The sequence below is a fragment of the Panthera pardus genome, unplaced genomic scaffold (assembly GCF_024362965.1).
Source record: "Panthera pardus isolate Hobbes unplaced genomic scaffold, ASM2436296v1 HiC_scaffold_8, whole genome shotgun sequence".
Lineage (NCBI taxonomy): Eukaryota > Metazoa > Chordata > Mammalia > Carnivora > Felidae > Panthera > Panthera pardus.
Genome location: NW_026527013.1, coordinates 123467973 through 123483202, shown reverse-complemented (window position 1 = coordinate 123483202; position 15230 = coordinate 123467973). Strand labels below are relative to the sequence as shown.

General features: G+C 36.7%; 1 protein-coding gene across 9 annotated transcripts in view; it reads right to left on the bottom strand.

Annotated features, from left to right (window-relative positions):
• The window catches only part of BBS9 (Bardet-Biedl syndrome 9), a 434898-nt gene that overhangs the window by 391444 nt on the left and 28224 nt on the right, over positions 1-15230 (bottom strand). For 8 of the 9 annotated variants that reach the window (XM_053897794.1, XM_053897793.1, XM_019443775.2 and 5 more), the window contains one exon: positions 9333-9446. In XM_053897794.1, coding sequence (XP_053753769.1) covers positions 9333-9446 — 114 coding nt within the window. Of the gene's footprint in view, positions 1-9332; positions 9447-12045; positions 12218-15230 lie in introns of those variants that run through there. The other variant, XM_019443777.2, reaches the window with a different exon arrangement.

Genomic DNA, 15230 nt, shown 5'->3' with positions numbered 1-15230 from the left:
GTTAAAGGTGGCCGCTATACATTGATTGGCCCCTTGTTTAGTACCTCACAGCAGGCTAGTCATGAATGTGAACTCAAAGCCCTCAGATGCAAAACTCTAATTTTTACACCTTCAGTTGCTTTAATTATAGACCAAATAAGCATATTCTTAGCCATTTATAGCATGCCTGCAGTGCATACCCTGCAAAAATGAACCAACATTTACTAGCCATAGATAAGACAAATCCTGGAGCTACAGAAGTCACTGTTGCCCTCCAAAGCTTCCTGATCAAGACTCTTCATCTTGTATCTGAGGATTATCACCTAGACATACAGCCCCACTCAGAAATCCCTCTCCCCAAGGAGTTTCCTTGCCTGCTTCCCTTTATAGGTGGTGGTCCCCTGCCACGGGCTCTGGAAAATCTCCTGCTGTTAAGGACTTACCCTTGAATGCAATCTTGTCAAAGCAACACCCAAATAAAGTTCACTGTGGGCTACTGACATCTCATAGTCATGCCTTTTTCCTTGATCAACTCCAAAATCCTCAAACTCACCACAGTTGATTATTCACCTATATTCCCCCAAAGGTCCACCCCTCTCCACACTTAGTCTTAATGGTTAACAGAAATGGCCCTACCTCTCCCATACTTAGCTCAGACCCAAGTTTAACTGCATTCCTTTAGTGACAGGGATTGATTCAGAGATGGTCCAACCAAAGCCACGGAGTTGGAAAGAGACCTTTGCTGAGCCCTCTGGAAGAAAGGCAGGCACTTTTCACATGAACTAGAATCTAAGAAGATTTAGAGCTGCTGTAGCTATCTTGTAACCGGGAAGAAATAGCTTGTGCAAGAAAATGGAAGCAAAAGATGAAAAGAAAAAAAACAGATCTAATCACATTGGTGGCCCAAATGGTGATAGACAGTAAATTTCTTATTCCTGCATGAGCCTACTGTCAACTGCAGTCAAAAGAATCCTCAGTATCAGGGCACCTGGCTGGCTCAGTCAGTAGAGCACATGACTCCTGATCTCAGGGTTAGGAGTATGAGCCCCACTTTGGTTGTACAGATAACTTAAAAATAAAATCTTTAAAAGAAAAGGATCTTTAGTTAACCAAAGGCAAGGATGGAAAGTGAAAAGAAGCACACCCAATGGAAAAGCAAAATAGTGGCATATACAGAAATTGAGTGGTATTGGTTTTTTATGGTAACATTTCTTTAAATCTTGAGTTGTCTATTACCCAGTAAGCTCAAAATATAAACATCTCTATGAAAACCAAAAATTTATAATCAAGAAAACTAATTTTAAAAATTAGAGCAGCCCATAAATAGCAATATTATACAATTTAAAATCTGTTAAGAGATACAAATATCAAAGCATTATGTTATACACATGAAACTAACATAACATTGTATGTCAACTGTACCTCAATTTAAAAATCTGCTAACAGGGTAGATCTCATGTTAATTGTTCTTACCACAGTAAAATTATAGGTAGACTGATAGGTAGGTAGACAAATAAGAGAAAGAAAGAAAGAAAGAAAGAAAGAAACAAAGAAAGAAAGAAAGAAAGAAAGAAAGAAAGAAAGAAAGAAAGAAAGAAAGAAAGAAAGCCAAAAAATTAGAGTAAAGAAGCAAAAAATGTCAGAGAAGGGTAAAAATTGAAGAAAGAACCAGATGGTGCTGATAATCTCTACTGAAGTATTAAAAAGCCTTTTTCCCATAAACCACAAATTCATTATGAAGAGAAGACAAAAATTCAACATGACTATAAAGCACCAATTATGTGATAAGAAATAAAATTTTAAAGAACTGGCCCATCATATTCCAAACAGCATAATTTTTCAAATAAAAATATATTCAAGTTAATTTTTTCAACAAAATATTATGGAAGGCATTTTGTTCATCAGATCAAGGTTCCATCCTACCTCCTCAAAGACTTCTCCCTCCTTATAAAGCCTTTTCCCCTCCAGCTGTGGCCATATCATTCTCTTACCCTTCTCTTACCTCTTCACAGAACAGCTTTCCTTTGTGATTTCCATTTCTTTTCTATGAAGTCCTCATTCTGAGGCAACTGGACCAGTGTGTCCATCCTTTTGTTAAAACTGTTCTCCCAAAGATCACCAATGACCTCCAAGCAGCTAAACCCAGTATTTTCTTTTCAACACTCCAGCTGCTTAACCTCTGACTCTCCTGACTCCTACCTCTTGAAACTCTCTTCCCTCTCCTTTCATGACATGCTCTGTCTCTCCATTTATATCTCTTAATCTCTTGTGTTACTTCATCTCCTATCCCTACCCTTAAATTTGTCATTCTTTTTTTTTTTTTTTTTAACATTTATTTTTGAGACAGAGAGAGACAGAGCATGAATGGGGGAGGGTCAGAGAGAGGGAGACACAGAATCCGAAACAGGCTCCAGGCTCTGAGCTGTCAGCACAGAGCCCGACGCGGGGCTCGAACTCACGGACCGTGAGATCATGACCTGAGCCGAAGTCAGCCGCTTAACCGACTGAGCCACCCAGGCGCCCCAATTTGTCATTCTTAATAAACAGAGTCATACTATGTTTCTATCTATCTGTCTCTAGAGCCCTATATCCTCCATTAAAATCAGCTGGCAGCAAGGGGCACCTGGGTGGCTCAGCTGGTTAAGAGTCCAACTCAGCTGGAGGTTTCAGCTCAGGTCATGATCTCATGGTTCATGAGTTCAAGCCCCACATTGGGCTCTGTGCTGATAGCACAGAGCCTGCTAGGGATTCTCTCTCTCCCTCTTTCTCTGCCCCTCCCCTGTTCATGTTCTCTCTCTCTCTCAAAATAAAAGAACATTAAAAAAAATTTTTTTTAATCAGCTGGTAGCAAAAGAAGATAATTTTGCCTTACTGAAGGCTTTAAACTATAGGTAAGAAAGTCCATTTAGTAGTATGAAAATGCCAAGGTTTTTTAAAGCAAAAATAATTTTTAAGTGCTCCAAAGTCTGAAAAATAATCTTCTCAAGAGGAACAAACTATCCCAGAGGGAATCTGAATGGCTCAGCCTATGAGCAATGAAAGCTTTATACTGAAAACTATGAAACTGTTCATTTATAGGAAACTGGGGCTAGTGACCTCTAGATTAAAGTGGATAAAAATGAAGAGCTGAAATAAAATAGGTAACAGCACATTCCCTCACCTTTAAGTACTGCCCTCCCCATACACAAATACATACATGCACACGTATTTATTCAGCCTAAGGAAGCTGCTCCTTCCTCAAGGCTTCAGTATAACTTCGTACATATCCATCTTTATTACAACTTACCTCATTATATCATAGCTAATTCTTAGTCTTTATTGTACCCAACATTGTGAGCTTCCTGAGAACTTAAACTGTCTTTTATTCATCTTTCTATTCCAATAAACTAGTACAGTGCCTGGGTACTCAAAAGACTCTCAGTAAATATGCATTGGATGGATGGATGGATGGATGGATGGATGGATGGAGGAAGAAAGATGATGCAAGGAAGAACTAACACCAGACTTTCTCTAGTCCCTGAAAGTTCCCATACATCTCTAATAAATCAACTATTTCTTTTCAACGTCCCTTTCACACACTTGAAAGAGCCATATACATTATAAGGCTTGTCGACGTGTCCCAGCTCTACAGGACAAATTTGTGGTAACTGAGCAAGTAAACTAACTATAGGTCCCTAAATCATATTATGAGAAAAGGAAGTTTTAGCTCAAATATCTTGATGGTAGCAAGATACATCACATAAACTAGATAAAGTATCTTATTTTACTAAGCTAAGTATTTGCAATTGTTGACCTCAAAACAGTAACATTCTTTCTTCACTCTACCACTGGCATTCTGTCAGTCAATATTAATGTTGTCCTTTTCCGAATACTATTCTGAATTGACAAGCTTATCTTAACTAGGTAAAGTACCATATCAACAACCATTGGAAGTTGAAGTGACATAATGAAACTAAAGCAGAGGAAAATCTGGCAGGGATATCCTTTATTCCTTTTTTCAAAAACAAGTAGAGTTCAAATTACTGAATCAAATAAATTCCATCAATGTTAATAACATATTTTTAGATCAATTCAAATCCACCTTTTCAAAACTAATTTAATATATTTCCAAACTGTAATTTAATTGTCCATGCTTATACCACTCACTAAATTTTGCAAGCATTAATTTGTCATTATTATAAAAGGCAAAGATAAACTACCATTTTTTTTAAACTACCATTTTTATAAAAACCCAAAGTCATTCTTTCAAAACAGTACTTTAGATTTAGAGAAACTACAAAAATTCTTTAATTCCAAGCACATCTTCCACATCCTTTTGTGTAAAAAAAAAAAAAAAAAAAAAGGATCCAATATAGTCTTTGTTATCAGTCACTTCCCCTAAAAAGTACAATATGGAAAGAATTTTAACTTAAATTCTGGAATGGTATGTAGTAGTCTGAATAATGGAAGATATTAAGCATATATTCTTTAGTTCATAAAACTAGATTTCCTATTTCTTTACCATTTTTTTCTCATTAATAGACATTACATGTAGCTTGAGGTAAAGCCAAGCCTTACTGCATCAAATGAATGCACCTTTTGAGTTTTTGCAAATGTATTCAGGGTGTTTTTGAAAAATTTTCTTAATGAACGAGCAAACAAAAAAAGGTTAAAGAAAAACAGTAATGACTCTTTTGCTAATTTCAAATCAAATATTACCCTCCCATATATAACCTCTCTTATTATTGTGGAGCAGGGGGAGGACTTTCCTTAGAAACCAAAGCACCAAACCAAAAAATCAAACAGAAAAAGCAAGTATCTGAAACGGCAGTTACTCAATATGTTTTCCATAATCTATGAAGAATCAAAGTTATGCACTAACTTCAGCCAAACCAAAATACACCCTTTTCTGATAGGAAAGTTTTTTTTCTGATTTAGGAAGGTTAATTTACTCACAGTCCAGACAAGGAAGAAGTTTAGTATGGTTAACACTACAAGATTCTAGAAGCAGAGTCTGAGTTAGAATCTCTCCTCTACCACTTGCTTAGTATATCTTACGTTATTCAATCTGCAAAGTACTTAGAACATATAGAACAGTACTCGGTAGATCCAGAGCAGCAACATACCTCTAGATCTCTGAGACTTGGCATCAACGAAGAAAGTTTCAGAAATTCAAACTCTCCAATTACAAACTTAAAGAGTTAGAACCTCTTGATAGAATTTCTATCAAGATTCCATTATGATTCAAATGCAACCTCAAGTTCGAGAAGCACAGCTAGAAAGCATTTTCAATTTATATTCTAAGATATCACTTATTATAATTAAAATTTTTAAAAACCACTTCATTACTTTTCTGCAACATGAAGAAGTTACATTTATTTTTTTAATGCTTTTTTTTTTTTGATAGTGAGCAAGACAGGGAGGGAGAGAGACAGAGATAGAGAAAAGATGGGAGAGAGAGAGAGAGAGAGAGAGAGAGAGAGAGAGAGAGAGAGAGAGAAATCCCAGGCAGGCTCTGTGTTGAAGGCACAGAGCCCAATTGGGGCTTGAGCTCACGAACCATGAGATCATGACCTGAGCCGAAATCAAGAGTCCGACGCTTAACGGACTGAGTCATCCAGGCGCCCCAGAAGTTACATTTATTTTTAATAAAAGGCAAAGTATTATTTGGGCTCAAAATTCCTCCATTGGTGATCTCTTAGCATACTTTATTTAAAGGAGGAACCAACTAAAGTCCAAGGTTGTACAGGACTGCCATCTAGTGGTAGTTCACTCTGGTGCACATGCAAAATAAACTCACTCTGCCTTCCCATACCTTATAAACACATTTGTTTAAAATGGGGCCAGGGTTTCTTCTTGCCTAATTCCTTTCTTGAGGACTACTGACATGATTCCACAACTAAATTCCACAAGAAGGCATCTTAAATACAGAGGAAGATAGAAGACAAAAATTTTTTTAAGTTTCCTTTTTTAAATTCAGATCAACTCTAGGGAGGTTTTCAAATTAAAAGACTGACCCACTCAATCCTGGAAAAGTGCATATTAGGCACACACAGTTATGACAGGCTTAGAAAATGGGCTTCATTTTGAAATGTGAATACCTTGGAGTCACTTTTACTTTCTTCCTTTTAAGTTCTGTACTTTTTACAATTTATTTATATCATATTTGCTGGGGGGAGTTTTCAGATTGAGAAAAAAAATTATATAACCTTCTGACTCAATCTCCACTTCTACATTCTATCCTAAGGAAATAATGAGAAATGTGGACAAAGAATTATGTACAAAGTTGTACAATTCAGCAATCTTAGTAACTTCATAATTACCCACTAAATCTATGCATCAAAACTTACCTAGTCATTCTCCCCTATTACTCATTTAGACCCGTTCTAATTTATATATACATATATACACATATATATACATACACACACATACACACACAAAAGGAAGGAAGGAATGACAAAAAGAGGAAAGAAATAAATATATGGTAACTTGATATGATTTTTCTATTTTCTATACTTTGGATCATTTCCCAATTTACATCCCTGTAAGTCACATATCAGCATCCAAGATTATTTTCGTGGTTCTCAATAACCAACCTCCTTTAAGAGTGTTGTGTCATTTTACATATACAGGATATACAGACTGTACTATCACCTCTCTAGCATCAGATTTTATCCCATGGCTAATTTTTTTAACAGTGCTATTGAGATATATTTTATATACCACCTCTTTAAAGTACACAGCTTAAGTAATTAGGATATTTACAGAACTGTACAACCATCAGCATAATCTAATTTTGGAACATTTGCATCATCCCAAAAAGAAATCTTGTACCCATTAATAGTAACCCCCTATTACCTCTGCCAACCTCCCAATATGGCTAATTTTTACTAATTTATCAACCCCACTATTTTTTCATATTTTCTTGTAGATGCCTCAGTGATATTACATAAGTGTTTCAAACCCATTAAATGGAATATCTAATTCTGCTACTCAGACATTTCTTTGTTTCAAATTGTGAAATGATCTGCTTAACCATAGGAAAGTAAAGCATGTCAGAACATCCTGTTTTTTCAAAAGGTACTTTTCAAAATTTTTTTTAAGATTTCTTCATTTTTCAGAGACAGAGCATAAGCGGGGGAGGGACAGAGAAAGAGGAAGACACAGAATCTGAAACAGACTCCAGGCTCTGAGCTATCTGCACAGAGCCCAATACGAGGCCCAAACTCATGGACCGAGAGATCATGACCTGAGCCAAAGTCAGATGCCCAACGGACTGAGCCACCCAGGCACCCCTCAAAAGGTATTTTTTAAGTGTAAGGCATAATTTAAGAACTAAGAGAGGTATCATATAAGCACAAAGTCATACGTTCATTTCTAAACTAGTAGCAACTATCGTTACTTTGGAAGACCATTATTAAATCCAGCAAAAATGTCACACAAAAGCAAGGAATCCCTTTTTACTTATTTAAAACTTTATTTTAATTGGGTTAACTTGATCTGATTTGAAAAAAAAATACAGTGCAATCGATATAACATTTGATTTGTGGTCTAAAGAATTGTCTTGTTGGGGCGCCTGGGTGGCTCAGTCGGTTAAGCGGCCGACTTCAGCTCAGGTCATGATCTCATGGTCCGTGAGTTCGAGCCCCGTGTCGGGCTCTGTGCTGACATCTCAGAGCCTGGAGCCTGCTTCTGTTTCTGTGTCTCCCTCTCTCTCTGCCCCTCCCCCATTCACGCTCTGTCTCTCTCTGCCTTTCAAAAATGAATAAATGTTAAAAAAAAAATTTTAGAAAGAATTGTCTTGTTGCTATCAAAAAAATTAAAACTTTCATTTAGCCAAAGCACTTTTTTATCATATCATAATTTTTTGGACCCCCGATGCAGAGAATTTAGCAATTTGCCTTTTAAAGATTTAGTAGGAAAAAAAAAAAAAAGATTTAGTAGGAGGAAAATAATTGAAACAATTTATTAAACAATAGAGACCTAGGTCCCTTGATCATGTCAGACATCTTGTTTAAAGAACAGTGAAAATCAGTTCTAACAGCTGAGGTTAGGAAGGGATACTGCACTGATAAAAGTTAGCCTCTCATCAAATTATAGCTCTTTCCCCTCTTCATCCAACTCTGGACATCTTCCATATTCCTTAAACAATCCAAACATTCCTATTACTCAACTTAAGCAATTCTGCAATCCAGCCAAGTGTTTTGTTTCATATCACTTTATGCAAAATATTTATTTGTACACCACCACCTGAAATATTCTTGTTAATTGATATGCTCAAATTCATTCTTCCTCACCTTTACCTCTATGTATGAAAAGAAGTGAATTCACACAAATGAAGGATACTTCCAAAATAGTTGTTTTTTTCACATCACTAAAGACAGATCTAACACAGATCATTTTTAATACAATGATTAAACAATAAACTCATAAAAAATATGAGCTCAGAAAGAGCTAAAATATTATGAAATCCCTAGTTCATGTTCCACAGGTGCCACACACACATACACACACAAAACCACACAGGTAAGTGTCACTACCTGGTTTCCTGTCCTCACTCCAGTACCAGCAGCTTCTCTATGACCTTTGTCACAGTGAAGTGAGAGGAGCTAGGTGGTAAATAAAAACCCTCCCGTGCCAACAGTAACAGTGTACCCAAGCAAGCATCAAGCCCTAGTAACTCAGGAAGTTCTGGGATTAGGGTGGGCAGGCTGTACGTGGCTGCATGCTACTTAGAAAAAGATACCCCCAAGGTGGGAGGAACCCAACCTCACTGGTAAATATAACGCTGTTGTGAAATTTAAAAAGGCAGCCCTCCTCTGGAGAGGTTTATTCCTGGCCAAGGCACATGGCTTGATGAGCAGGATCAGGTCTGCATTTCAGTCTCCACTTATCCTTAGTCCAGGTGCCCTCGTGCACAACCAGCACAACCACCAGCACAACCCTGGTTGTGGCCCTGGAGGTGGGTGAGGTGGGGAGAGTGTTCTTTCTGCAGCTTCACCCTGCCTATCACAAGTAGGAGAGGGACTCTATCAGTGAGATTAACCCCTTCTTCCAGTGAGAGAGGCAGTCACACAGTTTACCCAAAAAACCTCAATTTCAGTCAGCTCATGATATGAAGACAAAATTTGATGAAAAGACACTTTTAGAAATATCTCTGAAGACCATACAAAAATGACTATGTGAAAATCAAACACATTTGTTGTTTAACGTTTTCTTTCTTCGTTATTTTGCTTGACTATTTGAATATAGGGGTTTCAATAAACTATGTTTAACTCTGAGATTTCATACCTCGTGATCTTCCATTTTTATATGGCCAAAACCCAAAATCTGGTACTTGCAATAGCATACTCAAGATTAATGCAAATTACCTTTTACACCACCAAACGATCCATAAGTCATATTGCAGGCTGTTCTCTGAAGATTATGTTCATACATTAATTTGATCTGATATTGGTTCCCATGTTCTACATTACCCAAGGTTCCTAAGGAGGAAAAATTAAAGAATTGCTTTGTTATTTGTTTACATTAAAAGTATTAATTTCCTCTCATCCTCTATACCATCTCTAAATAATTCAATTTCAGTGAAATTTAAAATGAAAAAGCACTAAAACAATATGTATTACAAACAATTAGCACACTGATGATATAGAGTGCCAGCACAGTTAAAACAATTTAAGTCTTGGCTAGATTACATCATTAGATGAAACACTACCATGGATGACATTTATTACGTATTTCCATTTTATCTGAGTAAAGTATAATTATTTAAATAAAAACAAAACCATCCAATTTCAGTTCCGAAATAAATGAGGTTAAGTTCCTTATACTTAAACAATAGAGCAAAGTCATGATTCAAAGTGTCTTAGAAAAAATTCCCCACACTTTCAAGCAATTCAGTTTCCTGTCCAAACTCTCAAAATACTCAAGCCCCTAGTACAGTATATTCTAATTTAATGAAGAGATATTCTAAGTTTGCCTTAACAAGTAAATAGGATAATATGTTTTATTTGAAGACTGTGAAGAATCTCCTTCAAAACAAAGAGAAATATTTTCTCTGCATTTAACAGATCATATGTGCTATATTCACTCTCTATTTCTTTCCAAGTTTGAAAAGATTCTTTATCCATATTTTACATTCTGGTTGTCAGGTTTTCTAGAGTAGTTTACAGTTGGAGCTATACCTCAGTAATCAGGCAAGAACATTACAGTTAAAAGAGGTGATAGAAAGAAAAAAGATTCAGAATGCAACTGTTTCCATTAAGAAGCATCTTTGTCTTGGGGCGCCTGGGTGGCTCGGTCAGTTAAGCGTCCGACTTCGGCTCAGGTCATGATCTCACGGTCCGTGGGTTCGAGCCCCGCGTCAGGCTCTGTGCTGACAGCTCAGAGCCTGGAGCCTGTTTCAGATTCTGTGTCTCCCTCTCTCTGTGACCCTCCCCCGTTCATGCTCTGTCTCTCTCTGTATCAAAAATAAATAAACGTTAAAAAAAAAAATTTTTTTTAAAAAAGCATCATTGTCTTTCATTCAAAAATGGAAAATTTAAAGAAAAATTTTAAATATAAAGCAGTCCCCAAACTGGATAGATCAGTAAAACAATCTAAGAATGTCTGTATGTACGTATATGCATACATATTTATACATGAGCATTTATTTGTTTTTGCCCAAAAGGATTTACCAATGTACATGTAGGTTGTAAGTACCAAAAATATTTCTATTTCCATTTTAGAAGTCAGGCACACTAAGTTCAAAAACAGTTTGAGAAATTTCCCCCCAAATCACACAGCTGATAAAGGACAAAGTACTCAAACTAAGTCTTTATTAGAGTTAGCACTATATATCCTGGTACTTAGTTGTCCATCATTTCACAACTTTCAAACTTTCAAAAAATTTGGTAAGCTAATGACAATTTCCCTAAATAAAGCAGCCATCAAAAACATCATTTCCACCTCCACCTTTCTCAACCTGGCTTCTTCTTCATTTGGAAGGTGAAGGGTTGAAAGAGAAAACGAATAAGGGAGGATTTCATGGAGAAAAATCACTTCTACTCAGATCTATGCCCCTGAGAATAGTAACAACAGACCTAACAAACCAACAGAACAAGAAAGAAAGAAAAAGACTCAAATTTGCCAGCTAACCCTGATAGGAGATGAAAGCTTTGTGGAATCTAAATGGCAGCAAAATCAGTAAGGTCCAGGGAAACTGAGGGGTAATCACAAACACATGGGCCAAAGAAAAAGAAAAACACACACACTAAATAACTAACAGCCCCAACCTAAGGAGAGGTCTAGCCTCCAAGAAACCAGAAACAGAAGTTCCTAGAAACATTTGGTTTGTCTCTACAGAAATTACAAATTTCATCCTATACCTAAAACCAGATCAACCCCTCTGAGTAAGGAATGCACTTACACATGCCTACTAGCTGAACAGTCAGTGAACACAGGGGTCAGCAGTCAATACTTCACAAACTTGGCATGAAATGACACTAGGATTTGTGTTCTGAAAAAGCTGCAAAGGCATTGGTAATTTTCAATTTTCAGGTAATAGCACTCTGAAACTTAATAGTGCAACTATGGAGAACAAAAGACAATTTATCTTCCTTAGATACTACTTTGAAATAAAGGTAGTATCTGAAAAATCTAAAATTTCTGACCACTTTTTTCTAGAGAAGTATCAATAATACAAGATTAAAATAATTTACACAGGCTTTGTTCTGGGATATACAGACTGAGTATAGTATCTATAGTCTACTTATAGCTAAAATTAACATAAAGTTTCAGCAATTAGAAAGTAAATGAGTATCAGAACATTGATGCGGTTGGCCTTGTTTAAAGAAAATTTGATTTAAACAAAAAATTCTCTGGAAAAATCAAAGGCCACCAACTACAGTTTTCGGTGCAATTTTAGATAACTGCCGAGGAATCTAATGAAGTTAAATGAAATAAAAGCCATTACAGAGACAAGTAAAAGGTTCACTGTGTTAAATAATCAGATTATAGAAGCCTATCAAAAGTAAAAAACACATTTTTTTTTCAATCACAGCAAACATTACAATTCTATAAATATGTCAAATGCTTAGCAATTACTTGATGAGAAGTACACAATATTTGGGGGCGCCTGGGTGGCTCAGTCGGTTAAGTGTCCAACTTTGGCTCAGGTCATGATCTCGTGGTTCATGCATTCGAGCCCCACATCAGGCTCTGTGCTGACAGCTCAGAGCCTGGAGGCTGCTTCGGATCTGTGTCTCCCTCTCTCTCTGCTCCGCTCATGTTCTCTTTCTCACTCAAAAATAATTAAACATTAAAAAAAAAAAACCTTAAAAAAAAAAGAAGTACACAATATTTGGAAAAGAATACTTAAGAGGACATCATCAGGATGACTTAAGCTCACACATCTGTAACCATTTATTTAGAAACTGAAGCCCATCAGAAAGGAATCTGAGAGGCTATGTGATGCTTTTCCTTTACCAAAGTATGATAAGATGGGCTAACTTCAGCTCAGCAAGACCTTGCTATTTCTCTACATTAAGCATGCATTTGATGACATATCACCCTCCAAAAAGAAGTCAGCACAGCAGCCTCTGACTATGAAGGTTGTTTGGTGTGTCCAGAAGGTCTCCCCTAGTTTGCCTCAAATCTTTTTTAGAAGCACACAGCACATGAAAGAAAACAAGAAATATGTGGGAAAGAGACAGTTGAGAATGAGCATGTCAAGTTCAGCTAACACTTTCATCTGTTGACAACAGTGGTTTTACTTAAACTAAAAAATGTTTATGCTTCCCCTGTTACAGTAAAATCTAAGTAAAAATTCAGTCTGGAACTTCAAGAAACATATTCAAGAGAACAAAAACATTAACTTCTCTGCTTCTCAACTTAAGCCAAGTCAGAAAAAATACACAAACCGTCAGCTTCCGAATATAATAAGAGACTGAAGAAATGAGAGACAGAAAAGGGAAGTGAGATGGGGCATAAGGGAACGTTGTTTGGAGAACTCCTTGTCCCTAGAGTATACAAAGGTTGTAAACGAATACAAAGAATAAAAAAGCAATAAAAATCACCATTCCCATGACAAATAACTTTCATTTTTAACACTAATTTGAAGGAAAATACCAATGTCTCATAAACAAGTTGTGACCAAACATGCCAGTTTCTTTAAGCAGGCCTTTTTGATGAACACACATTTTATCACTAATCTATGCCTTACACCCCAGGGAAACTCAAAAGCTTCTGACTTTCTGAGCCATCGTTCAAATGGGACCAGAGAAGACCAAAAGACTTACCCAATTTTTAGTTTGCAGGATCCTTCCCTCTCCTGCCCTCTTAGAGCCTTCAGAAGGGACCAATTCCCCAGAAAGTATTCAGGGATAATTGCATGCAACTTCCTCTGTTCCATGTCTTGTGTAACCCAGTTAATAGTATCACCTCACAGTTAACGGAGAAATAACTAGATTCATGTAATAAAGTAACCTATATCACATCTTCTCCATTTACTCTGGAAAACTAAATATTTGCCCTATCACTAGGAAGAACAACATCTGTTACCATGAAACCAATGGGGGCGGTTTACCAATGACACAGAGAGGTACTATATTGGGCTTTTGATGTAAACAAAAAAGTGGAAAAGAAAATGATAGTGGTAACAGAGGGGAAAAAAAAGAAGGAAGAAGAAAAATAACAGAGTAATAAAGAGCCACTACCAATTACCTCAGCCCCACCCAGAAATTAGTTCACTTGTGCAGTCAACATATGCCTACCATACACCATAGGCCAGGTTACCAAGCTTGCCTTAAAAAGCTAACAGACCTTCAACCCCAAAAAGACACTGCTTTAGGATATCCAGCTCAGCAATCCTTATCAAAACACCACCAGCATTTTTCACAGAGCTAGAACAATCCTAAAATTTGTATGGAACCACAAAAGACACCAAATAGCCAAAGCAATCCTGAAAAAGAAAAACAAAACTGGAAGCATCACAATTCTGGATTTCAAGCTATATTCCATAGCTGTAGTCATCAAGACAGTATGCTACTGTCTTTGTAGCACAAAAACAGACACATAGATCAGTGGAACAGAATAGAAAACCCAGAAATGGACCTACAACTATATAGTCAACTATGCTTCAACAAAGCAGTAAAGAATATCCAATGGAAAAAAAGACAATCTCTTCAACAAATAGTGTTGAGAAAACTGGACAGCAACATGCAGAACAATAAAACTGGACGACTTCCTTATACCATACACAAAAATAAATCCAAAATGGATGAATAACCTAAATGCGAGACAGGAAATCATCAAAATTCTAGAGGAGAACATAGGCAGCAATCTCTTTGACCTTAGCCATAGCACCTTCTTATCAGACATGTCACTGAAAGCAAAGGAAACAAAAACAAACATGAACTATTAGGACTTCATCAAGATAAAAAGCTTCTGCACAGTGAAGGAAATAATCAACAAAATTAAAAGGCAGCCTACAGAATGGGAGAAGATATGTGCAAATGACATAGACATATCTGATAAAGGATTAGTATTCAAAACCTATAAAGAACTTATCAAACTCAACACCCAAAAAACAAATAATACAATTTAGAAATAGGCAGAACACATGAATAGACACTTTTCCAAAGAAGACATTCAGATGGCTAACAGACACATGAAAAGATGGTCAACATCACTCATCATCAGGGAAATACAAATCAAAACCACAGTGAGATACCACCTCACACCTGTCAGAATGGCAAAATATGCAACACAAGAAACAACAGGTGTTGGCAAGGATGGGGAGAAAGGGAAACCCTCTTGCACTGTTGGTGGGAATGCAAACTGGTTCAGCCACTCTAGAGAACCATATGGAGGTTCCTCAAGAAATTAAAAATAGAACCACCCTATGATCCAGCAATTACACTATCAGGTATTTACCCAAAGGATACAAAAATACAGATTTGAAGGGGTAGATGCACCCCAACGTCTCTAGCAGTGCTATCAACAATAGCCAAACTATGGAAAGAGCCCAAATGTCCATCAACTGATGAATGGATAAAGAAGATGTGGTATATATGTATACACACACACACACACACACACACACACACACACACACACAATGGAATATTACTCAGCCATCAAAAAGAATGAAATCTTGCCATTTGCAACCACGTGGATGGAGCTAGAATGTCTTATGCTAAGCAAAATAAATCAGTCAGAGAAAGACAAATACCATATGATTTCACTCATATGTGGAATTTAAGAAACAAAACAAATGAACATATGGAGGG